This window comes from Cokeromyces recurvatus, assembly GCF_025118155.1.
Source record: "Cokeromyces recurvatus strain NRRL 2243 chromosome Unknown BX663scaffold_31, whole genome shotgun sequence".
NCBI lineage: Eukaryota > Fungi > Mucoromycota > Mucoromycetes > Mucorales > Mucoraceae > Cokeromyces > Cokeromyces recurvatus.
This window is the reverse complement of record NW_026251417.1, coordinates 47,017-73,686: the sequence shown is the minus strand read 5'-3', so window position 1 is coordinate 73,686 and position 26,670 is coordinate 47,017. Positions and strand designations below refer to the sequence as shown.

Sequence of the window (26,670 nt, the reverse complement as noted above, 5' to 3'; positions counted from 1 at the left end):
AACAAATAACTAAATAAAGAAGCCCTCTTTTATTAAAAGGACCAGCTCATTGGTGAACGCTTCCTTCTCATCCTTTAATACATGTTGTAATGTAAACAATAAAAAAGCATGAGATAGTGAAGACTAATCTTAAATAACTATTGGTTTATAAATGAAGAATAATTAAAAAAAAAAAAATAGTTACTATCATGACAAACTCACACTGTTCCTAAGATGAATGCTGCATTTATTATAAACTACCATGAAACAACTCCAAGTATTATATGCGCGTATATCATTTATATCAATAAAAAAAAAAAGGGAAAGGGAAAGGGAAAAGGGAAAAGGTGAGAATGCTTCAAGATGACATAAGCTTTTTTTTTTTTTTCATTACATAAATGATGAACTTATAACTTTATTCAATTATCAAAATTTACAAAAGACATATTATATTTAAAGTATATATGTATACACACACACACACATGTATATATATAAAGGCAAAGGAAAAAAGTGGAACAAATATCAAGGCTTGAGGAGGAAAGAGGATATATTTATAAACTGACAGCACATAATTTACCGCTATCATCGATCAATTTACCTTCATCTTTTTGCTGCTCATTAGATGAAGCGGACGTTGTTGTTGTTGTTGCTGCTACAGCAGGTCCTTCAGTATCATCAAGTTTAACAAAGTCATTATTGTCCCAGTCAAAACCATCAAGTCCCAAGTCAATACCTGTAGTAGAATCAAACCAAGAAGGTTGTAAATCATTAACAGCAATAAGATCATCTTCTTTTTGTAATGTGGACGATTTTGCAAGTAAACTTAAATCTGGGGTACCAAATGTTTCATCCTTATATCCTTCTTTAAGAGCAGAAGAATAGCTATCAAAGCTGCTATTTGATACTTGTTGATTATTATTTGAATTAGGATTAGGTGAATGTTGAGAGGATGTTGTAGTAGTATTAGGTTGGCTATTTAATATAGCATTAGGAGAAAAATAAAGAGACATAACATCTTCACCAGGTTGAATACCAGGATGTAAAGTTACAGAAGGTTGAACAATCATTGTATTGCTACTATTAGTTGTAGTAGTGGGTATCTGACTGTTATTGGTTTTCTTTTTATTAGCCTTGTTACTTTCCTTAATTGCAGAGGCAGTAGCGGTATCATTATCACTTTCTTGTAATGCTTGTTGTTGCATTAATTGTTGCTGTTGATGTTGTTGTTGTTGTTGTTGCTGCTGCAATTGCTGCTGCTGCTGCTGTTGCTGCTGTAATTGCTGCTGCTGCATTTGAAGTTGTTGTTGCATGTGTTGTATATGTTGTTGATTATGTAAATGTTGTTGTAAAGTAAAGTTTTGTGAATCATTTTCTGGCTTTATAAACACATGATTCATACTAGGTGACTGAGAGGTAACAACCGATACAGGAGTGGGAGAAACAAAGGAAATATTTTGTTGTTGTAAGAATTCATGATGATGATGCATAGCAGGAGAGGCTTGATGAGATGCCGATAACTGCTGCTTTGCTGCTTCAATATAATCATTTAAAACAGATTGAATTTGTTGTTGTTGGTGAGGCATCAGTTGCATCTTGTTTTGAGCTGCTTGTTGCAAGATCCAATTGCATTGCAAAGCCTTATGAGGTAAGAGATTAGCAATTTGAGGAGGAATACCATTGCTAACAGCTGCCATATAGAATGCTTGAGATTGTGCCTGATGTTGACTTAAAGGCATACCAGCTTTAACAGGTATTCCACCGCTATGAGGACCCTCCATGTTAGATTGGTGAGGGAAATTTATAGTGTTAGGATAATCAGATGGAGATAGACTAGTACTAGGATGTACATTATTAGCAGGCGCAGGGCTATTCACTGAAGAAAGAGAGATAGTCTCTTGTTGATTCTCAGAAGGAGATACTTGCTGTTGAGCAAGTTCAGTTAGTGTAGGCATAGAGACTGGTACAGAAGCTGGTGTGGATACTGGCACAGAGACAGGTGTAGCAATGGGTGCAGTAGCTGAAGTAGAGACTGACTCAGATACCGGTGTAGATACAGATATTTTATTATTAGCTGCCGCCGTCGCTGCTGCTGCTGCTGCCGCTGCTGCTTTCTTTTCAGCCGCTTTGCCATTTTTACGGGTTAAAGTAGGGGATGTTCCAGCAGCACGTGTGCCACGGAGTTTCTTGGTAGGAGGTAATTTTAAATCGATACTTTCACGTTTAATACCTAAAGAAGAATTACTAGTTGATGCCTCAGTAGCTGCAGTAGGCGTGTAGGATACAGCAGTATTATCATTGCTATTATCTTCAGAGGCAACGGGTTGACTTGAAGAACCAGACATGAGAGGAGATGAGTCACTCATATTTTCTTGTTGATCATGCTTACGTTTCTGAGGCTTGCGAGCTTGTTGAGTCTGTTGTTGGGCTTGCTGTTGGACTTGCTGTTGGGCTTGCTGTTGGGCTTGCTGTTGGGCTTGCTGTTGGGCTTGCTGTTGGGCTTGCTGTTGGGCTTGCTGTTGAGCTTGTTGTTGAGCTTGTTGTTGAGCTTGTTGTTGAGCTTGCTGTTGAGCTTGCAATTGGGTATGTTGTTGTTGACGTAACATATTCAATGTTTGTTGATTAGGACCACCTTGTTGATGCGACACCATAGCTTGCTGAACTATACCTTGTTGTTGAGCTATGATTTGGTTATACATAGGATTACCTTGTTGTTGAGGAATACCTTGCATGCCATGTTGATGAGCTTGTTGCATATGAACAGGAAGCATGGCCATTTGCTGTTGATTGACCATAGCATTATTATTCATAGCACCAGCCATAGCATTCATTTGTTGTTGTTGTTGACCTACAGCATTACGAACCCAATTGAAGTAACCATTAAATTGATCGCGTAATTTGAGAAGATTTTCCAAACTAATCAGAAATTTGTTCTGAGGGAGAGCTACCCATTGATCTTCAAACATATATTTCATAAGGATAAGACGACGTGTAGCTTCAATATTGCTTGTCATAGCCAAAAAGACAGGCAAGAGATTATCAATCTTATCATACATGGACTTCATTTGAGACATGAGTTCACGGATGGCCATCTTGTCATTTTCAGACATGTCCTCAATCACATTTGCATGAACTATCAAAGAAAAAAAAAATGGAATTAGCACTTGTAAATATTATGAAAAAAAATACTGGCTGCTATATTACCTCGCCCTTGACGTATATTTTCGTCAATCTGTCTAACAATACCAGCAGCATTATTTCTTTGCTGTATAGTAATAGGTCTAATACCGGTATTAGGATGCATATGATGTTGTTGATTCATTATTGGCCTTTGCATAGCATTTGGAGGAGCATGGATACCTTGCTGTATAAATGGTTGAGGTTGTTGTTGTTGAAGGCCAGGACCTCGGTTATTACCAGCAAGGCTATTGTTCATTATGTTTTGTTGTTGTAATCTTTGCATTAAGAGCTCTTGATTCATCATCATCTGTTGATGATTATTATTAGCAGGAGAAGGACGCACTATATTTTGGTTAGTCTGTTGTTGCTGAGTGGTAGCAAGGGTAGCAGCAGAGCTTATAGGAGTAGATGAAGGAGAAAAAGCATCCATTTGATTAGGGTTCATGCTTGAGGACATATTGACAGAATTAGAATAATTGATATCAACCTTATTTTGTTGTAAGGGAGAACCAGTGGAGATCATATTATTATTAGAAGCAGAAACATTTGTACCTGAAAGATCCTGTTGCTGAGATTGAGGTCTAAAGTTTCCGTTATTCACAGCACCAGTATGCATTATGACACCATTATTCATTATAGGTTTGCCAATATTAGTACCAGGATTCATTGCCATATTCATTAACTGCTGTTGAGTCAGTATATTTTGAGTCTGTGGAGGTAAGAAGTTTTGTTGTTGATGAGGAGAATTTTGACTTTGTTGATTTTGTTGTTGCAACAAGTGAGGTGGAGCAGTTGCCTGTTGTTGTTGTTGTTGTTGTTGTTGTTGTTGTTGCTGTTGTTGTTGTTGTTGCTGTTGTTGCTGTTGTTGTTGTTGCTGTTGTTGTTGCTGTTGCTGCTGTTGTTGCTGCTGTTGCTGCTGTTGCTGTTGCTGCTGCTGTTGTTGTTGTTGTTGTTGCTGCTGTTGTTGTTGTTGCAAAGCCATTTGACGAGCCAAATACATTTGAAGCTGTTGAGGAGAGATATTTACGCCAGCTTGAGTAGCATTTGTTGTATTCATATTTTGAAGTAAGTTAATAGGTATTTGTTGATGCTGTATATGAGGTCTTTGCTGCATCGATTGCATAGGTTGCATAGACTGAGAACCATTAGAAGCTGTCATAGCAGCAGCGGCAGCAGCAGCAGCAGCGGCAGCAGCAGAACGTTGATAGGCGAACATTTGAGCCTGTGCTTGCGCTTGCGTTTGTGTTTGAGCTTGGGCTGGTATTTGTGTTTGCGTTTGAGCTGGCACTTGGCCATTCGTTTGAATAGGAGTCCCTGATTGAGTCCTAGCTTGACGCATCATAGCTTGTTGATGAAGATTAGTGGCTTGTGGACGCATTTGATTTTGTGCAACCATAACCTGTTGTTGGTTTAATGGAGATTGAAAATTACGTTGCTGTTGCTGAGGAGATGAAACACCAACAGCAGGTTGTTGTAGACTACCATTATTCATATTTTGATTAATTTGATCTCTGATATTTTGAAATTTTTTAGCATAAGCTAAGACATATTGGTTCTATACGAAATATATAAATATATTAGCATTAAAAAAAATGAAACTGATTTAGAAATACATATTATTGTAAATAAACTTACTTTGCTGGTACATTTTTGATAAAGTGAAGCCTCAAAGTTGCTTGCAATATTATAGGCATCATTATCTGATGATCCAGGAGAAAGATGTTTTAAAGCTAAAGAACTGGCAAATAATAAAAGAAAAAAATAATTAATTAATTATAACGCGCATAATATCATCAGATTAAAAAAAAAAAAAAAAAAAAAAAAAAAAAAAAAAATACTTACAGTTGACTAACAAAACGGGTTCTATCAGGAATAGAGATTTCATTCCGCCAATTGGCACTTGGAGATTCAGTAGATTGACTCATGCTAACTTGTTGTTGCTGCTGTTGTTGCATTTGAAGTTGCTGTTGAGTTTGTTGCATTTGTTGGGAGGTGGGAGTAGGAGGAGGCTGTCCAGTAGTATTACTAGATGCTTGAAGATTAGAAGTATTTTGCTGATTCATTGTCAGATTAAAATAAATGACTTTATAAAAAACAATAAGAAAAAGCCAGCAGATGAAGAATATATTGAGGGTATCCTTCTTTTTGATGTATTGGAATATGTTTGTAAAGTTGTATGTAAGAATATCGTAAGAATGTGAGTTTATATATAAAATGAATAAAAGACGTATTTATATAAATACTAAAAGGTATAAAATGGAGAAACAAAGGTAACTGAAATGGTAGCTTTGAGGATGAGGTAGATGTAGTTGAAGTATAGAATTTTTTTTGTTTCCTGTTCTTTTGCTTCTTTATTTGTGAAATAAATAACTCTATTTTTATTTTTATTTTTATCTCTCTTTTCGCGTACAGAAAAAAAGAAGAGGAGTAAAAAAAAAAAAAAAAAAAAAAAAAATAAGAGTAGTTATGACAATAGCTATGTCACAAAGAAATGTGAAAAAAAGTAGTTCGTTACTTAGTAAAAGAAAAGAAAATTAAAATAAAAACTAGAGGATAAAAAAGAGGATAAAAAGAGGGAGATGGAAAGAAGAAAAAAAAAATAAAAAATAAAAAAAAGGGAGAAGATTCATTGGATTACAGCGTATCTGTTTCCATATTTCACGTGACGTTCTTATTTTTTATTTTATTTTATTTATTTTATTTTATTTTATTTTATTTTATTTATTTTAAACAGAAGAATTTTGATTTAACATAGTTAAAAGTATCTTTTATATATTTTGTAAATGAACGATATGCTAATAAGCAATAATTTGCCTTAATAAAAGAGATAATGTATGTATGTATGTATGTATGTATGCATGTATGTATGTATGCATTATTACTATGTATATATGCAAAATTTTGTGTAGTAGATTAGTTTGATTTACTCTAATCAAATATTCCTTCTTCCCAATTTTTAAGCTTATCTGTAAAGGAATAAATAGTAAATACAGTATACATATGCCATTTTATTTTATATGTATTTTGTAAGATTGTTTCATATAAAGTATCTTAAGGAGTAATTTGCTTATCATTACCATTGTTGTTAATTTAAAACACCTTTGTTTCATATATAAATTGCTTGTAAAATAGATATCATTGTACCACCTTATTTCATCAAGTGGATACTCTATTATTTATTTTTAGATTAAGCTAGTAAATAGAAGACAAGAAAGAGGCTTAAAGGCTTCAAGTGTCTTAAAGATGAAAGGATAAATGACATCGGAAAATTAATAAAATAAACTTGATCGTTAGTGTGACACTAACATGAATCTATCTTCCTTTTTTGTGGGGTTAAAAAGATAATACTTGTTTGAAGATTTTTTTTGTTTATGATAAGAAGTTTATCGATTTGTTTTGTCAAATACTTGGATAAACAATGCTACATACACACATCTATTCTCTCCTTGTTCCCTTTTTTTTTAAAAAAAAAAGAAATAAAAAATAAAAAAAATAAAAAAATAAAAAATAAAAATAAAATACATGTATACATATAATATAGTTCTGTTATATATAAAAATAGAATAGGATAATACTTTAATTTATACAGGGTCCACTTAAAGCTTGATAATAATATTGTATACAAATATACCTTATAATACATGAAAAAAGAAGCTTGCATAATAATACATTTAGCCTTCTTTTTTTTTTCTTTTTCTTTTTTTTTTTTTTTTTTTTTTTTTTTTTTTTTGCTAGTTAGTTAGCTAGTTACATCGATGGATTCTTTATCTTGTCTGTTGTTGTTCCGTTGTTTGAGACGATCTTTGATGTCGACGTCTTCTTCGAAATGTAGTAAATTGAGGCATCTTTCGCATATCTAAATCAGAGCTGATATGAATTGAAGACTCTATAATATTAATCCATTCATTTTTTTCTGTCTCTGTTAACATAGTAAATAAAAATTGTGGACCATCTTCTATCTTTAAACGAATCACATGGCGAAATTTTGTGTAATCTGATGCTACTGATACTTCTGCTCCTTGCATTGTATATTTCCAAACGGGTACTGCATTTTTCTTTTTCCTTGGATTACGATAATATGCCATAATTTGAGTACCATACACTAATATATAATAATCTCTACAAATATAATATATATATATATATATGTATATATTTATATATATGAGTTATTCCATATTATATATGTAGTTATTCATTTATTTACTTCCAAGATCTATTCTTTGACCTAATATTTGGCTTACTGAATTCACATTTGACATGCATATAAGTCATCTTATCTACCGAACAGCTGTATTCTGGTAAAATCTCTTTTCCTTCTTCTTCTCTAGGAATAACATGAATTCTGTTTAATAAATAATTTGGAATTTGAAGTGCCCATGGATGTAAAGGATCATCATAAGAAGGTGGCGGTGCTACAGTAACTTCTTGCTCGGGTATAATGGTTATTGATGATTCAGCAGATAATGGCAATGATAGAATTGATGATTGATGCTTATTAAGAATTGAATAAAGAGACCAGCTACTTTGTTTTTTACGAATCCATGGAAATAAGACTTTAAAAAAAAAATTGTTACTATGATACTTGTTTGAACCTTTTGTATTTTTTTATTTTTTAACTTACCAAATTGATGACAGCTATTGTCTGTTAGTAAATTTCTTTCTGGTAAGTTTGTTGTACTTAACATGATATAAATATATAAATATATATAAAAGTGGAGGGGTAGAAATGGAGGAGTGTATGTAATAATATGAAAAATGAATCTAAGTAATGAGAAAAAAGAATATGAAATGTTTATATGTAAAAGATAAGTGAAGAAGAAAAAAAATATAATTGAGTATGCGAAATAAATAAATAAAAATGGTTTGTGCAGAGAAGATATATAAAGTATTTATTACATATATGAACAAAAAAAAAAAAATAAAGAAGAAAAGAAGAAGAAGAGCAAGACGTTTTTTTTTTCTTGATATTTATAAAATATAATATTATTACTGTTCAATTCATCTCTTCCCACCCCTCTATTTTTTTTTTTTTTTGGGTTTTCTATTTCCCCGCATTATGTTTCCTTAACGACTTGGCCAATATCAATTAAAAAGAACCTTTTTTTCGTGGTCGGGAACCGTAAATTTTAACTTTAACTTTTATTTACTGGTATCCTTCTGCTCTTACATAAAATTAAAAGAAGAGAAACATACAGCGCATAATTTATTACATGTCTTTATTACTTTCATATGTTAACATAATTATAAAAGAAAAGATGAAAATGACTTAATGGCATGTATTCGCTGTCATACGTTTAACAACGTAGTATATGGAAAAAGGAAGGGGATCTTCTGTAGTTTGCCTAATAGATGTGATACATGTGTTTATTCTGTGAGATATATTCACGGGATCCAGGATGATGAAAGAAGATAGTATAAAGGATAAAATAATATAATATAAAAGGGTAAATTCGATAAGTACCTCAAGAGAGGAAAAAAGATTAAAAAAAAAATACAATAAAACTTTATTAGGTAATCATGTGATTATCAGGTTAGATAAGAAAACTTCGCTATTGTTTTTGATTTAGGATAAAATAAAATACAATTCAAGCTAAAAAGAAGATTAGTGCTTAAAAGTGTGTATATGACAAATTAAATACGACTATTAAAACTTTTCTCTGAAATAAAAGGAATACACGTTTTTTAAGAAATGTACAGAAATTCGGTAATTACTATTGTTGTTTAAATCTACTAGTTAGATATTTCCTTTCCAAATAAATAACCACATGGACATCATATTCTTGCTTACATTCATTTTTTTTTTCTCTATCAAAGCACCTTATAATGGCCAACCTAACAGTTCATAATACTGAGTCTAGGGATGTGTTGTATAGTAATAAGTAAAATCTGCTCGTATTTATTGCATCTATTAAGATTTACTCCTAAAGGATAACCTCAGATTTCACCTTTTTTTTTTTAAAAAAAAAAAAAAAAAAAAAAAAAAAAAAAAAAGAATATCACAATACCCCAGTGACACAGCATCTAGACTTCTTAAATTTCATTTAGTGCTTTCCGAGTATACAGTGCCTTCGGCGCCAATTTGCTCCGTAAACTACCAACAGTATTTCGGATAAGCTAGAACTTGTAAAGTCTATATATAAATGTATATATGTCTATGTCTATGTCTATGTCTATGTATATATCGTTTTTTTTTTCTTTCTCTTCTTGTGTCTGTACTCTGAAACGTCGACATTTAGAAAAACGTTAGCCAAACATTTTATAGCGACACTTGGATTAACAAAAAAAAAAAAAAAAAAAAAAAAAAAAAAAAAAAAAAAAAAAAAAAAAACTATTAAAATTAAAAAGAGCCGTCATATTAACAGGAAGGAAAGCAATATAACGAAAATGATTTATATTCTATTGTATCCAAGGTTAATCTTGATAAATATTCAAAGGAATTAATATAACTATAATATTCTTTGGTGGTGTATTTCCTTATTTTATGATCATCTAAACTCAAAGCTGCGTGATGTACCTTGACCAATTTTTACAAATAATACAGGAATTAATTTCTTTTTTGCTTTTTGGTAGTTGTTTTTTTTTTTCCTCTCTTTCTTCGAGTTGAATTGTGTTATTTTATTTCCTTTATGTATCTTACTTTTTTTTTTTTTTTTTTTTTACAAACAAATATATCGATTGAATAATAAGAGCATAAATAACTATCATTATTCATTTACTGTCTTGGGATTATAGGGTTTACATGCGTAGCACATTTTTATTATATCCGCTAAAAGTTCCACAATCTATGTACTTTTACTATTAACGATCAAAAGGTATGATCATTTATATTTAGCATTTCTAATAAGAATACGCAAAGTCTTTTTATATCCTTTTTGCTCAAATGGAACAATTTTTTCCTTCACAAATATACTTTCAACTTCTAATCCAAATATAAATGTATGAAAACAATATGAACTTGTTCATTTCCATTTGGCTTATAAGCATTTACTTTATGGCAAATATTCGTTATATGAGCACTAGTATTCATGTTCCTTTATATATTAGTTTTTTTTTTCTTTCAAGAAGTTACTGCCAAACTATTTAATTGAAGACTGATGAAACCATGTAAGAAAAGAAAGTGTAGAAAAATGATAATCTCTTTTATATTTGTATATATTTGCATAATCTGTAGAATGGTATTGTTAGTATTTCCATTATTTTATTTTTTAAGTCACTTAATTTGTACCATTGGAAAATCATTTTGTTTAGGATAAGAGGATGTTATCATTCTTTACCTCTAGTTTTATCATCTCTACTGGGTAATTTGAATAATAAGCAGATAAATAGTTTCTATTTTATTTGATAATTTGGTAAATATGAGATATGTACATACGATTATGTCTATATAAAATAGGATAAAGTGCTGGTAGATAGCTTTGACATTCGTTAATTAGATATTATTTATAACTTGATGACTGACATTTATAAAGTGTAGTATGGACCTTTAAATAATCTTTTAGGTACATTATAAAAAAAAAATAAAAATAAAAAAACTAGTGGCAAAACAGGCGTAATCTTTATCTTTGATTTACCAAGATAAATGTAGATTAATTGCATTCATAGAAAGAGAAAAATCTAAATTAAATACTTTTTATTTATTGGATTCATTATGATTCTCATTTTAAACGCTAATCATTATTATATTATGAGATGAAGATTCCCTAGGAAAACAATATTCATGTTCCTTAAGGATTAAAGAAAGAAAGAAAGAAAGAAAAGGCTAAATCCAAGAAAATATATGAATTTTGACTTTAATATTTGTTTAGTTAAAAGGAATACAAGACTTCAAACTGCCGAGATGATTAGTAGTATATCAAATTGTTAACAATAGAGTTAATTTGTTAACAGCAATCTTTAACGAAAGAAAGCTTTATGCAAGAGAAAAATGTAACTAAGATTCTGACAGGTTAAAAATTGTTGTGACTATTAGCGGTATTATATGTATTCATTTTTTTTTTTTAATAAATAAATAAATAAAAAAGAAAAATCAACTTCTTCCTCTGCTATTATTATTATTATTATTATTATTATTATTATTTATTCGATTCTCTTTTTTCCCCTCCTCAATATATATCGGTCATGTCAGCCTACACGATATATAAAGAGTTATTTCCGCCACAAACTGTGGAGCAAGTAGAGACTAGTCATTTTACTTCCCCAGACGCGATCAATTTAATTGTTGCAAAAGCTTCATTATTACAAATTTACGAATTTGTGGAATATATACAAGAACAACAAACAGAGAATGATGACGACACTGATTTAATAGATCAAGAATTAGTTAAAGACCGTTTAAATGATAATGAAGATTTGGTAACTTTAATAACTTATTTACTCTTTATTATTATGATTATTAACTTGTATGCTAGTCACTTGTATTTCCTAAACTAAAGCCCTTACATAATGCATTTGGGAAAACCTCTGGTCGATTAGAATTAGTTGCACAATTCAAATTGAATGGGACAATTGCAACCATGGGTGTTGTAAAGACAAATTCACCTCGGGGAAATGAAGGATGTGATAGCTTGTTATTAGGATTTAATGATGCAAAAGTAAGTCTTCAAAATCGTGAAAGAATTCAAGGTTTTTATATATATATTTTTTGTAGATGTCACTGCTGGAATGGTCACCCGCAACAAATTCGATTGTTACAGTATCAATTCACTATTATGAAAGAGATGAATTTAAAGTAAAAATATATATAAAGAGAGAGAGTGAGAGGGAAAAGAAGATGTGTAATAGCATAATTCAATATTAATATATTTAAATAGAAAGAATTCTTGACGAATCCATACCCTTCTAGTATCCATATCGATCCTCAACAAAGATGTGCTGTTTTAAATTTTTATGATACAAAATTGGCTGTTTTGCCTTTCCGTCAATCAGAAAGGCTAGATGATGAAGCTGAAGAAACTCAGTAAGTTTTAGAGGAGGAGGAGGAGGAGGAGGAGGAGAAAAAAAAAGGAAATAGTATGCTTGGAAATCTAATATTATTCTAGGAAATGGCCATATATGCCTAGTTTTATTATTGATTTAGAAACAATTGATTCGCGAATTAAAAATGTTATTGATATGGTCTTTTTATCAGATTATTATGAACCAACGTTAGCCATTTTATTTCAATCAGAACAGACATGGACAGGGTAAAAAAATTCAAAAAAAAATATATATATATATAAAAATTCGACTCACTTCTTATTTATTAATCCTACTTTTTAGTCGATTAGCTAATGTTAAAGATACAACATCAGTTGTCGTAATTTCATTAGATTTGACAGCCAAAATCTATCCGATCATTTATTCGATTGATAAGTTACCTTATGATTGTATTAAGCTTGTTGCTATGCCTAAACCAGTAACAGGTGTTTTGATTATTGCTGCAAATTCATTATTACATGTCTCTCAAGGATCTCCTGGTGTCGGTGTTGCTGTCAATGGATATACAAAAAAAATGACGGAATTTCCTGGTATGATCTATGAAGACAAGAATATTCAGTTAGAATTAGCATTAGATGGAGCTAAAGCATTAGCATTTGGTGGAGATTGTTGCTGGGTGTTCATGCAAAACGGCAATTGGGCATTTGTACAAATGAAACTAGATGGAAGTAAAGTTGTTGGCATGGATATTAAGGAGATTGTGCATGATACTACAACTTCACCTTTGGCTACTATACCATCTTGTGTTTCAAATGTTAAGGAAGGTGAATACTTCTTTTTGGGAAGTCGTGTAGGTGATTCACTTTTGATTAAATGGAAATATAGCAAAGACACGTCATCAGATACCAATCTTTCATTTCAAGTATGCGATACTCTTTTAAATACAGGACCTATTTTAGATATGACTATTGGAGACGTTGAAAGTAATCAAAAATCAGATGATGAACAGAATAAAAATGTACCTGATTTAGAATTAGTGACTTGTTCTGGACACAATAAAAATGGATCACTTTGTGTTTTTCAACGTCATATTTACCCCCAAACTTCATTTTCTTTTAAGCAATCTGATTGTCAAAATATTTGGTCTATCAAATGTCATAAAGAACCATCATTCGATGTAGAGCGAAAATCTTCCATCGGCTCAGTTGAAAATAGTCATCGATGGGAGGTTGACAAGTCACTTGATGATTCATTTGATAAACTTTTATTTATTAGTAAATCCAAGTCTACAATGGTTTTATCTGCTGGTGATGAGCTCCAAGAGTTAGTGAAAACAGGATTTTATACACGCGGCCCAACTATTGCTGTCAACACATTATTTGATGCAACACGAATTGTACAAGTTTATTCAACGGGACTTATGATACTTACCCCAGAGGGTAAAAGACTACGTACTATTCCTATTCGTGGCTCTAAAATTATTGATGCCAGTATTCGAGATCCTTATATTCTATTAACATTAGATAATAACAAAATTTATGTTTTGGAAGGCAATCCAGAAACAAAAGAAGTGTCTCCTGTTTCACTTCCATCTCACATAGTAAAGGCACCTATTGCAATAGCGAGTATCTTTGCAGACTCATCTGGACTATTTCAAAGTATATCAGAAAAGAAGGCCGCTATTGAGGCTACTCGATCTCTAAAAGAACAATCTAATCTGAGACAGCAGCATCAAAAGAAACGTAAAGCAACAAATGATGATAATAACCTATCAAAGAAACCAAATTTGACAGCTGAATTTGACGAGATTGATATGGACCTTTATGGTGATGAAATTAATAATGAAATCAAACCCACACATAATATATCCATTCATTTAGATAATAATGAAGAAGACGCAAAAGTAGATGATGGCGGCGACGATGACGATGACGACGATAAATTACTTTATGGAGAAGATGAGGTACAAAACAAAATAACCAATATCAAAAATCAAGCCAATATAGAATTAGAGAAACTTGATGAAAACAACGTCAGCCTACATGGTGGAGAACTGAATGAGATGACTCGAGTCAGCTTTTGGTCAGTCATATACACAACTAAAGGCTCTCTACATATCTACAGTCTTCCTGATTTTAAAGAATATTTTACTTGTTCACAATTTGATATTGCACCTGACTTGATTACAGATGAGCAACAAATAACACATCAAAAAGAAAATAATGCAAAAAAGAATATCAATGGAAATAATAGTTCTATTATTCAGGAAATCTTAATAACAAACATTGGTAAAGAAAGAAAGGATCCTCATTTGATTGCACGTACAGAAACAAATGATATTATTATATACAAGGCATTCAACTATATTCCTGATACAGTAACAGATCGTTTAGCTCTTCGATTTTCACGAGTTCATCATGAATACGTCTCTCGAAAGCCTAAAGAATCCGAAAAAGTGAATAAAAAGAAAGAAACGGTAGTTAACTATGAAATTCCCGGAATGGATTTAGACGATGAAGAAGAAGACGATGATACAGTAAAGAAAATTTTGACAGGTAAATCAAGTAAGCAACTTCAGAAGCTGTTGATTCCCTTTAACGATGTTGCGGGTTATACGGGTGTCTTTGTGGCTGGTACTCAACCTGCCTGGTTAATGAATTCCTGCAAGAGTTTTGTACGTGTTCATCCTATGAAATCAGATACAGAAATTGTTGGCTTTACACAATTTCATAATATCAACTGTAAACATGGTTTTATTACCGTTAGCACAGATTCAACCATTCAGTTATCACGGTTACGTACAGATGGAGTCATTTATGATCTAGATTGGGTGCTACAAAAGGTACCATTAGGACAAACGGTACACAAGATAGAATATCATCCTATTATGCGTGTCTATAGTGTTATCGTATCAAGCTCATATCCAGTACGTGTACAACAAACTGAAGACGAAAACGAGATACATGATGATCAACAACCTGGTGAATTTTTACCTCTAGTAGATAAATTTTCTATGGTAATGATTTCACCTGTCACTTGGGAGATTGTAGACAAAATTGAATTCGAAGATTTTGAGCAAGTCTTTTCGTTAGATTGTGCAGCACTTGAATCCAAGCAGACAAGTACTGGACGTAAACATTTTATTGTTGTTGGTACAGGATTTTTAAAAGGTGAAGATACGAGTATGAGAGGATCTGTAAGTATAGATATACATATGTATATGTATATGTATATATAATATAACATATATTTATTCATTTTTTTTTTTGGTGTATACATGTGTAATTATATTTAGATTCGTATTTATGATATCATTGAAGTCGTACCTGAGCCGAATAATCCACAAACGAATCATAAATTTAAGCATATTCATACAGAAGATGTAAAAGGTGCTGTAACTGCAATGTGTAATGTAAGTGGACATCTTGCCTCTTGTATCGGATCAAAAGTGATTGTTTGGAGTTTAGAAGATGATGAAAGTCTTGTAGGTGTAGCATTCATTGACGTTCAAATTTATGTTACAAGCATGAGCTCCATAAAAAATTTTATTTTATTGGGCGATGCACAAAAGTCAATTTGGTTTCTAGGATTTCAAGTGAGTAAATTAAAAAAAGTCTTTTTTTTTTTTGTCACATTTAATAATTTATGATGTAAATAGCTTGAACCTGCAAAATTATCCTTATTAGGAAAAGACTATCAATCGTTTGAAGTTGGATGTGTTAACTTTATTATTGACGATAAATCATTGTATTTCGTTGTTGGTGACACAAATGAAAATTTAGATATTTATCAATATGCACCTTTTAACTTGCAATCTTTTGGTGGCCAAAAACTGATGCGTCGTGGTGATTTTCATGCTGGCTCTCAGGTGCAGACAATGATCCGGTTACCGCAAATTGAAAAAACCGAAAACGGATTAGAATACAATCGAAGACATTTTTGTTTATGTGGTACATTAAGCGGATCCATTTCTGTCATATCGCCAATCACAGAAAAGACATTTAAACGTTTGAATACTTTGTATGGACAGTTAGTCAATAATGTACAGCATGTAGCTGGTTTAAATCCGAGAGCTTATCGACTGATTAAAGGACCTAAACAAAGAATGGCGTCAAATCGTACAAAGGCTGTATTAGATGGTGATTTGATTTTCGAATTTGCAGGCTTATCGTTAGAACAACAGAGTGAGACTACAAAGCAAATTGGTACTACAGTGCCTCGTATTATGGAAGACTTGGTAGATATTGAACGTAGTATTGATCACTTTTAATATGTATAATAAATTGTAATAAAAATAATACGTTTTTATAAAAAAAAAATATATGTATATGTGTGTAAATTTATACATATTTATATTCATGTTAATAAATAAACCAAAAAAACTGGATATAAATAAATAAAAGGGGCAGAGATGCAAAGTAGCTTCAATGGACAAAGAATAGTATGATTAGCGTTTATTTTTCTAAAATGATGAAACTGAAGAACAGAGTATTCTATTTATCATCAAATCTGTTATAACATGATGATGCTGTTGCATTTAATGTACCAGGAGAGAAAAAAAAAAGGAAGCTACAGAGAAGAGTGTTAATATGTTTAGTAGCTATGGTAAAAAGTAAAATAAGGGAAGAAAAGGGATTAAAAAGAAATAGACTGCAATCAATATGTGTATAAGATAATAACTATAACTACAAATGCATGATATTCCTTGCAGTAATAAGAATAAAGAAAAAGAAAAAGAAATACACAGTGGTATATATGTTGGAGTAGTAGAGACTTGAATAGAGTAGCTAATAATATAATAAGTACTGCTACTACTACTATTACTACTAACTCATCTTTTTTTTCTTGAAAAAAAAATTGTCAGGTTTGTGTAATAACCTTTATCTTTTTCACTTTTGCTTGAAGTTGTCCCCTTTTTTTTTTTTAAAAAAAAAAAAAAAAAAAAAAAAAAAAAAAAAAAAAAAAAGCAACAATGTTAAAAGAACAATGATGTACAGTAGTAGCGAGCAGATCTGATATATTTTGAATTTCCGCCACAGCTTGTTTACTGTTGGCTTCTTGCAGTAAAGTTATTACTGTAAGATACAGCCAAATTTAAATTCCCTCCTTTTCAATCCATATAGTAAAAATAAGATATAATGGTAAGCATTCTTCATAAAAGATAGCATTATTTAAATCAGAAAATGGATGGATGGATAGATTGATAGGGAGAGCGGATGAGAGGAAAAAAAAAAAAGGATAAATCGATATGTAGCAGTACACAACGGGCAAATGACAAAGAGAATGACACATTTAATATTAACGAAATTTTGGTTCGTGTGTGGATAGTAAATTGATTTATACATTATGGTTCGAATACACAATTTTAATCAATAAAATATCGATTTGTCCTTTTCTGTTCTTTACTTTGATTTATCATTCACATTACAAAAAAAAAAAAAAAAAAAAAAACCTGCATGGAGAGATATTAAATTGATTTCACAATAGGACTCTTCCAAGACCCCCGTTAAGCTCGCTAGAGTTACAAAAGTTCTCGGCCGTACTGGTTCTCGTGGTGGCGTTACTCAAGTTCGTGTTGAATTCATGGATGACACTAACCGTTCCATCATCCGTAACGTTAAGGGTCCCGTTCGTGAAAACGACATTCTCTGTCTTTTGGAATCTGAACGTGAAGCTCGTCGTCTTCGTTAAGTCATTGACCTTATCTTATTCAATCCAAGAAAGGAATAAAATATGTGCACCAAATTTTAAATTATACGGCTCCTTTTTTTTTTTTTTTTTGCTTCTTGTAATTGATTACTTTATAAAATGTACAATTTATATATTTATTAGATCTAATTATTAAGGAATGAAGTCATATCAAATTCATCTTCTCCTTCTTTTTTAACAACAACTCCCTTTTCAGTAACGATAGCAGAAATCAAACTAGCAGGTGTAACATCAAAACTAGGATTCCAAACACCAATATTTTCAGCTGCTGTACGAACACTAGTAGGTACATTATCACTCACACGAACACCAGATACTGTCACTAATTCTTCAGGAGGACGTTGTTCGATTACGATAGCATCACCATTCTTTGTATTTAAATCAATGGAAGTAGAAGGTGCAGCAACAATAAATAAAATACCATGATATTTGGCTGTAATAGCCAATTGATATGTACCAATCTTGTTAGCCGTGTCACCGTTAGCAGCCACACGATCAGCACCTACCACAATGGCTTGTACATCAGGCTTCTGTTTCAAGAGAGCAGAAGCCATGTTATCACAAATCAAAGTAGCGGGAATATTTTCATAAACAAGTTCATAAGCAGTTAAACGAGAACCTTGATTGTAAGGTCGAGTTTCAGTACAATAAGCATGTTGAAGTTGATGATTTGCATGAAGGTCACGAATGATACCTAAAGCAGTTCCCCAGCCAGCTGTAGCTAATGATCCTGTATTACAATGTGTTAAAACACTAATTTGTTTGCTTTTCGCATGTTCCATAATATACTGAGCACCGAATTTGCCAATGTTTTTATTGTCTTGAACATCATCTATCAACATTTGTTCAGCTGCTCCAATATAAGTCTCAACGACTATAGCAGGATCCTGAATATTACAAGATGTTGTATTAATTAATTTTGAAAGTTTAGCAGCAGCATCAAACAAATTGACAGCTGTTGGGCGAGAAGTCTTGAGGTATTCTAGTGATTGATTTAAAAATTGAACAACTTGATCAACTGTTGTAAATTCCCCATTTTTAAAACGATTATTAACGTCTACAGCTAAAGATAATGCAGCTACAATAGCAATTGCAGGAGCACCACGAGTTTTCATTGTCTTGATAGCTGCATGACCATCTTGTACATTAGCGATTGTCTCATAAATAGTTTCATGAGGTAGAACGAGTTGATTTAGAATACGAAGATCTCCTCTAGTATATTTAATAGCTTCCAAGGTTCTATCTATTTAAGTTTAAGGTTAATACAATTTCTTGTTTTTTTTTCTTTTTATAGAATCTCTTACTATTCTCACTCATCTTGATATATTAAAACAAAAACAAAAAAAGGAACAATAAACAGTTAAAAAAAAAAAAAATAAAAAAATAAAAATTTTTTTAATTGGCGGTATAAAAAAAAAGGGTAATAAATAATAAAGTATTTGTTAGCAAATTTTTCAAGTAAAGTATGTTTTAGAGAAAATGATCATCAATATCTTGATCTTTGAATACCTGTAGTAGGATTAATAATGATGATTTTTAATATTAGTATACTTGGAAATTTACTTGTATTTATTGAGGCCTATCTTTTGCTGTAGTTAAAGCTAGTACAATAACTGGAAGATAACAGCAATATTAACTTTATCATGCATGTAGTTAATAAAAATCTATCAATTATCCTCACACATATAAGAAGAAATACAATAATACGCTTATATAATATGTATATATGCATTTTATTTTAGTCTTTACGTTTATATTCGGGGGGAAATGTGCCAGACTATTGAAGTAGGCAAGCAAATATACTTTAGAAAGAGATGTACCTTAGACATTAGGACTTTGATATTCTATTATGCGTCAATTGCGGTCTATATCATTAAAACTATGGACATAATTGATAAAGGAAAGGAAAGGATATTTCACTGTGATAAACAACTATAATAATTTACTGCTACAATCGTTTTGATTTGGAAGTAATTAGGTCATGACTCATTGTTTATACCTTCATATTTATCCTTCTTAATTGCTATTAAAGAGTGCTGATCTAAGGTTAACAAAAAAAAAAAAAAAAAAAAAAAAAAAAGCTTATATAAGAAACTCGCTCAAAGAAAATAAATTAGTGCTTCACTTTAGAGAAGTGTGTATAACCATTACTTCTAAGGAATATTTAGGATGGGATAAACGACATTTCTTACAAAAAGGGTTTGGCTTAAGGTTGTCTCAATATTTACGTGTATTAAATTCGCTTTAAAAAATAAGTTTTATTCGTCCAAAAAAAAAAAAAAAAAAAAAAAAAAAAAAAAAAAAAAGTGTGACGATATATTAATTTAATTGGCTGATGAGAGTGAGACCTTAAAAAAAAACATATTTTATCTTTTTTTTTTTTTTTTTTTCCTTCATACAACTATGGACATTCATAATATTGACGAATTTTTAGATTTACAAGATCAAGCTGAAACAAACTTGCTCTCAACTGAACAAGGACATGAAGAAGAATGGCATTCTACTGCTGCACCCATCAATGAAATGTTGTCATCTATGGACAATAACATTTTTTTAAATAATAGCAGTGGTAATAATAGTAATACAGACTGGGAATTATTAAAAAATGGCCTCGATAGTTTACCAGGGTTAACAGAGATTATGGGACATGGTGGTATTTTAAATGAAAGCAATGATTGCATTACGCCTGATTCACTTATTAAGCAACCTGAACAACGAATCACGCGCTCAAAATCAGTTGCTGCTTTGGCATCACCTACTACTACTATCTCAACATCAACTACGACCCCCAAGAAAAAAAGAACACGTGCAAAAAAAGTCTATTGTATTTGTAAACAACCTTATAATGGAAAACCTATGGTTCAGTGTGATAGGTGTCAAGAATGGTATTACGGCTATGATTTACATGTATGCATATATTGACCTTTCTTTTTTTCTTATAATAGGTTCCATTGTGCTTGTGTAGGATTTGATCCAGACAATGAAGAAGATATTGATTGGATATGTAAATCTTGTATTGAAGGTAAGCTTATTAAAAATGTGCATATGCATACAAATACAGTATATCACAAAGGGAGAGTTTATGCATGTATGAGACGAAGATTTATGTACATAATTTGTCTTGATTGTATTATTTTATTACATTAAAAAAAATGAATGTTTATTTCTTTCAGTAATTATGTGGTTTTTTTTTTTTTTTTTCATTGCTCTCTGTAAGATTTTATTATCGTTATTATTGTTATTGCTACTGTTATTATTATCATAATTATTATTTGAGGGAGAAGAAACTAAGTGTATTAAAAGATAGCATGTAACTGAATTTGACCTTTCCTCTTTTTAATGTGTATCAATATTATATTTGTATTTGTATGCATTATTAATAGCAAAGTATATTAACTCTTTCTTTTATATATTCCTATACAATTATAAAGCTGAAAATAAAGAAGACAATAATCAAGAATCGAAGGAAGAGGGATTAAAAGAACAGGAGCCAAAAGATCAGGAATCAAAAGAACAGGAATCAAAAGAACAGGAATCAAAAGAACAAGAATCAAAGGAACAAGAATCAAAGGAACAAGAATCAAAGGAACAAGAGTCAAAGGAACAAGAGTCAAAGGAACAAGAGTCAAAGGAACAAGAGTCAAAGGAACAAGAAGTGGGAAGGGTAATATTCTATAAGTTATGTATGTATTTATAAACAAAAAAAAACTGATCTTTTTTTGTATATAGTCTATTACAACACGCCAAACTAGAAACGCAAGTCGAAGTATTCAATCAAAATGTCTTTATAAAGGTTGTAGTAATCCTACTCGTGCTGATTCTTTTTGTAGTGATGTATGTGCTCGTAAACAAAAAGAAGATAGGCCTCGTCGTACATCATCGATGCGGACTTCTGTTGCATCTATTAGTATCGACAAAAAGCCAGTTTCTTCTACTACTAATAATAATAAAGACAATTCAGATGATGTTAATAATGATGTAATAAATCAACCTGAAGAAAAGACAGAAATGATAACTGATGAAGAGGGTAGCACACCAAATACACCAATGTCCCCAAGTCTAATGACAGAGGAAGAAAACCCTGTTCGTCGTAATGTCATCAAAAACATGACTAATGTTCTAAGATCTATTTTTGATGAATCTCTTAAAGAAAATGCAGACATGTTCGAGGGTAATCCAGACCCACAAGAAAGAGCAGAGGAATTGGCAAGATCGATTGAAAAGACAATGTTAGAGCAGCTTGGTGAATTTAATAAAGGACGTCAACGTACTTGTGGAGAGAAATATAAAAGTAAATTTCGATCTCTTTTGTATAATCTCAAGGATAAAGCTAATAAAGTATTTCAATTACGTGTTGTGACTGGAGATTTATCACCTCATGATTTAGTCAAGATGTCTTCTGAAGATATGGCGAATCCTGAACTGAAGTCAATGTCGGAAGTTCTGCGAAAAAAGGCTTTGAAAAACTCGGTAATGACGATAGATAATATGCCAATCATTAAAAAGACGCATAAAGGTGATATCATCATGGTTCCTAAATCAAACCAAGACGAGGATATGTATTCACAACAAGTAAAACAAGAACTTGAAAGGATCAGTTCAGCCGATACTCACCACCCGTCTTCTCCTTCTACAAAAGAACCTAATAAAAAAAACCATATATCTAGTTTGAGTCCTAATAATACATCCTCTGATTCAAAAATAATGGATCCCTTGGATAATATTTTAGCACGTATTGGTATTCCAACTTATCTTGATGATAATAAAGGGAACAAACGTGAGAGTACGACGGAAGATGTTGATCCTGAATTGAAGAGAAGGAAAGTCACGAAGGATGTAGAAGAATTACTAGGTGAAGAAGATGATACCCCATTTATGGTAGAAGAAGTAGACACAACTAAGCTTGACAATAATGACCAAGAAGAAAACGAAGAAAAAGAAGAGATACAGGAAGAAGAGAAGGAGATTATGGAAGAAGAAGAAGGAGAAGGAGAAAAGGGGTTACCTACAATTTGGCATGGTCGTGTTAATATGCCACAAGTTGCAGAATTTGAAGCAACAGCAAGACAAATTGGAGGGCGTCTATTAAGTGAAAAGGAATGGCAAGATGTTTTATCACCTACTATGTGGATTGAAGGCCGTATACCTACAGATCGCGTTACTAACTATATAACACAAACGCAATACTCTACAAGTCGAGAAATTGTGTTAATAGAAGTAGAAGCTAAAAGTGATCATAAGGAACAAGAACAGACGCTAATTAAATATTTAGAATCAAGACAAAGATATGCAGTTATAGGACATAATAAGAAAATTGTTAAAGACTTTTACTTGATTCCTTTGTACCAAACTCAACAAATACCTGATTGTCTGTATGTAGTACGTGTAGAAGAAAGAAAACGAAAAAGCGATTTGTTCTTGGGTGTGTTAGTTATTACAAAACAACAACAGCAGCAACAGCAACAGCAACAAACCTATCATACAATCTCACAATCCAATCTTCCTCCTCCTCCACAACAAGCAGTAACAAATCCTCCTCCCCAGCTACAATATCCTACTGCTAGCGTACAGCAAAACATGTATTATCCATCTCCTCAATACTATTATCCACAGGGTCAATATTATCCCCCACAACAGCAACATTCAAATAATAATAATAATAATAATAATAATTACTCGTCATCTTACTATCGTCCTCCCTACTAAATTTTATACTATAACTTTTTGTTCATGTATATGCTTATATACTTAAACTACATGATGAAAAATTTAACTTAATAAAGTCATTTTATTATCTCAATCAATAAGAATCTATATATTAATGGTAAAGGTCATTATATATGTTATGATAATGAAGAAGCAACGCTTTGTTAATTCAGTACTAATATAAGAATAGAATACCTACAACACCTACAAAAGCGTTTATTGTATTTGGCAAAGAGGAACATCACATTATAGTCAATTATTAAAATAAGTCTAATGTTATTTCTATAGTTTTATATATTTATAGTGAAGGATATCATTACTAGCAGCAAAGAAAAGGCCTTATACTGTAAAGAAACATTAAATTTAAAAAGAGAAAGTATTTACTTTTAAAAGAACCATTTTGGTTTATTTACTGGTATTGTCACTAGATCTGTATCAAACAATTCAATAAATTGTTCATTTAATAATCTAACTTTAGGTCCTGCATATCTTCTATATTCTTCAAAGATTGATGTTAAATTCCATCGCTGTAATTTTCTCATGCAGCCCACAATAGTTCCTGTTGTAAATATTAGTAATTGAATACAAGTAATATTACATATTGCATACCTGTTCTATGTCTGCCTAAATTACACATAATCATCATTGGATAATTTGACGGATTTAATATTAGTTCTAGTGCTTGAAGCACGGCTTCTTCTGTAATAGGATCCCAAGCATTGACAGAAGAAACAACACCCAAATGATGCATTTGAATTTCTTGATCATCGATGAAATCTAAACTATAGAAAATTATAAGCAAAATAATAAAATCATTCAAGCTTAAACATACAAGCGTTGATTAGGCTCTTCTGGAGCAAGCCATGCTATTGTTTTTAAACCAAGTTTTTCGAGAAAAGGAAAATTAAGCTCATTGGGTTGGCCTGAGCGATAAAGATCTTCTTCAATCATACCAAAATTCTAATGTTAAAATTAGCTTGGAGATCAATGTGCGATTAAAGTTAATGCTTTTACCACAGGTGGTATAAAATGTTGTGAACTCATTTTATTTATATTGCTTAGAGAAAAAAAAATAAATAAAATAAAATAAAATAAAATAAAATAAATATTCATGTATAATATTATTTAACAGCATAAATTTTATTTATACTAAACGTAAATTATACATTTTCACCTTGATAGAGAAATAGGATACATGAATAAAAGGACTGCATTAAAATAGAGAATGAATAAGGAACAACATGGCTACTGTCTCTGGTTGAGGAAGATAAGTAGGTTGTATATCCCAGGGATAAAAGTATAATTTTATATCATTCGACTTTACCTCAAATTAAGAGATGTAAACATAAAAAGAATTACTCGACGTATATACATGTATCAGATAAAATAGTTCAGCAAGATGATATTCTCGGGCATTTTCCGTTATTTTATATTAATATGAGCTACACATTTATTATTACATTGCTTGGAGCTTTAGGAATCTATGGAGATTCATTAGTTTATTATAATAAATTTTAGTAGCTTTGTTATCTCAATTTTTCCGATTACATTGGAAGTAGTTATTGGCTTCCGTCTGATTAGTTGGTCAAACTCAATTCAACATTGAACTATAGATATTAAATATATAATGGCTGAAAGAAGATAATTTTGGATTTACTCACTACAATACTTAAAACAGATACAAATTGATCTTTACTATCTTTTTTTTTTCTTTTTTTTTTTAAGAAAAAAAACAGTTACAAGTTAAATTTATTAGTTTGAATTAAAATAGGAAAAAAATCTGATTTTACGGAATATAGAGTATAGGTGTTTTAAGAAATAGAAGAATAAACTGTTCATTTTATTTATAAGCTGCTGGTTCTTTTCGAATTAATAATCTGCGGAAGTTTAAATAATTTTTCTCGGATGTTAATACTGTCCTGCATACATCCATGAAATGTTCGTGTATGTATAAAATGAAAATTCTCTTTAAATATCAATTCATTGTTTCATACAGTTCTACTCATATCCATTTAAAGGAGTGTGAATCATTGAAAATATAGGCTTATTAATCAAGTTTAAAAAAACAAAAAGAAGACTATGTATACATATTTACTTCTAGAGCAGCAGTCACGTTCATAATCTAAACGCTTTATTTTACGTAGCTTTTTTTTTTATACACATATTTTATTTCTTTTTTTCTTTGTAATCTAGATTAAAACAGATTAGATTTAAATAAATTTATAAAATCGAAAATGTCGACGCCTACTAGAAGAAGACTTATGCGTGACTTCAAGAGATTACAGAGTGATCCACCAGGTTAGATTATAAATTTATCATCCAAATGAATTAGCAAAAATTAACAATTATTTTTTAATAGCTGGTGTATCAGGTAAAAAACAAAAATAAATAATGGGTGGTCAATTATATACTTATTCAATATTTCAGGTGCACCTTGTCCAGATAACATTATGATGTGGAATGCAGTCATCTTTGGTCCTGGTAAATATTAATTGATGCTGCAGTTTCATTTTTTTTTCCTTAACTTAACTGATAATAACACTAATAATATATAGCGGATACTCCTTTCGAAGATGGCACATTTAAATTAGTTTTACAATTTGATGAGACCTATGTAAGTTATATTGATGTAAAAATATATTTGATATTAATTCAATGTAGCCCAATAAACCACCTCAAGTAAAATTTGTATCAAAAATGTTTCATCCCAACGTATATGCTAATGGTGAACTTTGTCTTGATATTTTGCAAAACAGATGGAGTCCTACATATGATGTTGCAGCCATCTTGACAAGTATTCAATCTCTTTTTAATGATCCTAATCCTAATTCGCCAGCAAATGCAGAAGCAGCTAATCTTTATCGTGAAAATAGAAAGGAATATGTTCGTCGAGTAAGGGAAACTGTTGAGGAGTCATGGGAATAAATAAAATTATTATTTTTTTTTTAAGTATGTAGCTTTATTCATTTTATTGAATTAATTTTAAAAAAAAACATAATTGTACTGTATGCACATACACATCAAATATATAAAGTATCGGTGTTATTAATAAGTTTTATAAATAATAATGAATTTTTCTATATTAGCAAATAAAGTTTTATGTTACTGAGTATAATGTATTTAACACTTCATGAATATAAGTCTCAAGTTTTATACTGAGGATAAATAGTAGACAAC

At 31.1% G+C, this 26,670-nt stretch overlaps 10 protein-coding genes across 10 annotated transcripts; 6 read left to right on the top strand and 4 right to left on the bottom strand.

Annotated features, from left to right (window-relative positions):
• Positions 1 to 306: 306 nt before the first annotated feature.
• Positions 307 to 5,588, bottom strand: BX663DRAFT_545692 (uncharacterized protein). Its single transcript, XM_051530938.1, has 8 exons — positions 5,002 to 5,588; positions 4,795 to 4,897; positions 4,158 to 4,714; positions 3,184 to 3,911; positions 2,687 to 3,112; positions 1,382 to 2,659; positions 581 to 1,171; positions 307 to 392 (listed from the first exon to the last, which is right to left on the bottom strand). Exons 1-8 carry the CDS (start codon positions 5,220 to 5,222, stop codon positions 370 to 372), a joined length of 3,927 nt encoding a protein of 1,308 aa, XP_051379327.1. The 5' UTR covers positions 5,223 to 5,588; the 3' UTR covers positions 307 to 369.
• A 1,278-nt stretch (positions 5,589 to 6,866) lies between these two features.
• On the bottom strand, positions 6,867 to 8,093 carry BX663DRAFT_521372 (uncharacterized protein). The gene is made up of 3 exons (XM_051529234.1): positions 7,784 to 8,093; positions 7,367 to 7,715; positions 6,867 to 7,278 (listed from the first exon to the last, which is right to left on the bottom strand). Exons 1-3 carry the CDS (start codon positions 7,845 to 7,847, stop codon positions 6,924 to 6,926), a joined length of 768 nt encoding a protein of 255 aa, XP_051379326.1. The 5' UTR covers positions 7,848 to 8,093; the 3' UTR covers positions 6,867 to 6,923.
• A 3,187-nt stretch (positions 8,094 to 11,280) lies between these two features.
• Positions 11,281 to 16,348, top strand: BX663DRAFT_441394 (CPSF A subunit region-domain-containing protein; the record flags this gene model as incomplete). The annotated part of the gene is made up of 10 exons (XM_051523451.1): positions 11,281 to 11,514; positions 11,571 to 11,753; positions 11,810 to 11,890; positions 11,973 to 12,118; positions 12,201 to 12,344; positions 12,421 to 13,255; positions 13,316 to 13,981; positions 14,042 to 15,274; positions 15,374 to 15,673; positions 15,737 to 16,348. The coding sequence occupies 10 exons, from the start codon at positions 11,281 to 11,283 to the stop codon at positions 16,346 to 16,348; spliced, it is 4,434 nt and encodes a 1,477-aa protein (XP_051379325.1).
• A 748-nt stretch (positions 16,349 to 17,096) lies between these two features.
• Positions 17,097 to 17,786, top strand: BX663DRAFT_521366 (ribosomal protein S28e). Its single transcript, XM_051529233.1, has 2 exons — positions 17,097 to 17,219; positions 17,566 to 17,786. Exons 1-2 carry the CDS (start codon positions 17,217 to 17,219, stop codon positions 17,767 to 17,769), a joined length of 207 nt encoding a protein of 68 aa, XP_051379324.1. The 5' UTR covers positions 17,097 to 17,216; the 3' UTR covers positions 17,770 to 17,786.
• Positions 17,787 to 17,842: 56 nt separating this feature from the next.
• Positions 17,843 to 19,158, bottom strand: BX663DRAFT_521364 (S-methyl-5-thioribose-1-phosphate isomerase). The gene is made up of 2 exons (XM_051529232.1): positions 19,092 to 19,158; positions 17,843 to 19,030 (listed from the first exon to the last, which is right to left on the bottom strand). Exons 1-2 carry the CDS (start codon positions 19,102 to 19,104, stop codon positions 17,913 to 17,915), a joined length of 1,131 nt encoding a protein of 376 aa, XP_051379323.1. The 5' UTR covers positions 19,105 to 19,158; the 3' UTR covers positions 17,843 to 17,912.
• A 1,009-nt stretch (positions 19,159 to 20,167) lies between these two features.
• BX663DRAFT_521358 (uncharacterized protein) lies at positions 20,168 to 20,958 on the top strand. The gene is made up of 2 exons (XM_051529231.1): positions 20,168 to 20,672; positions 20,733 to 20,958. The coding sequence occupies exons 1-2, from the start codon at positions 20,191 to 20,193 to the stop codon at positions 20,932 to 20,934; spliced, it is 684 nt and encodes a 227-aa protein (XP_051379322.1). The 5' UTR covers positions 20,168 to 20,190; the 3' UTR covers positions 20,935 to 20,958.
• A 400-nt stretch (positions 20,959 to 21,358) lies between these two features.
• BX663DRAFT_521355 (transcription factor S-II, central domain-containing protein) lies at positions 21,359 to 23,541 on the top strand. Its single transcript, XM_051529230.1, has one exon. It carries the CDS (start codon positions 21,670 to 21,672, stop codon positions 23,491 to 23,493), a length of 1,824 nt encoding a protein of 607 aa, XP_051379321.1. The 5' UTR covers positions 21,359 to 21,669; the 3' UTR covers positions 23,494 to 23,541.
• A 142-nt stretch (positions 23,542 to 23,683) lies between these two features.
• Positions 23,684 to 24,658, bottom strand: BX663DRAFT_521350 (putative tyrosine phosphatase family protein). Its single transcript, XM_051529229.1, has 4 exons — positions 24,508 to 24,658; positions 24,326 to 24,453; positions 24,103 to 24,275; positions 23,684 to 24,052 (listed from the first exon to the last, which is right to left on the bottom strand). The coding sequence occupies exons 1-4, from the start codon at positions 24,535 to 24,537 to the stop codon at positions 23,880 to 23,882; spliced, it is 504 nt and encodes a 167-aa protein (XP_051379320.1). The 5' UTR covers positions 24,538 to 24,658; the 3' UTR covers positions 23,684 to 23,879.
• An 8-nt stretch (positions 24,659 to 24,666) lies between these two features.
• On the top strand, positions 24,667 to 25,390 carry BX663DRAFT_521346 (uncharacterized protein). The gene is made up of 3 exons (XM_051529228.1): positions 24,667 to 24,747; positions 24,818 to 25,203; positions 25,284 to 25,390. The coding sequence occupies exons 1-2, from the start codon at positions 24,735 to 24,737 to the stop codon at positions 25,009 to 25,011; spliced, it is 207 nt and encodes a 68-aa protein (XP_051379319.1). The 5' UTR covers positions 24,667 to 24,734; the 3' UTR covers positions 25,012 to 25,203; positions 25,284 to 25,390.
• Positions 25,391 to 25,513: 123 nt separating this feature from the next.
• Positions 25,514 to 26,603, top strand: BX663DRAFT_521343 (ubiquitin-conjugating enzyme E2 2). Its single transcript, XM_051529227.1, has 6 exons — positions 25,514 to 25,574; positions 25,638 to 25,791; positions 25,853 to 25,864; positions 25,921 to 25,974; positions 26,049 to 26,107; positions 26,155 to 26,603. Exons 2-6 carry the CDS (start codon positions 25,728 to 25,730, stop codon positions 26,416 to 26,418), a joined length of 453 nt encoding a protein of 150 aa, XP_051379318.1. The 5' UTR covers positions 25,514 to 25,574; positions 25,638 to 25,727; the 3' UTR covers positions 26,419 to 26,603.
• Positions 26,604 to 26,670: the final 67 nt, after the last annotated feature.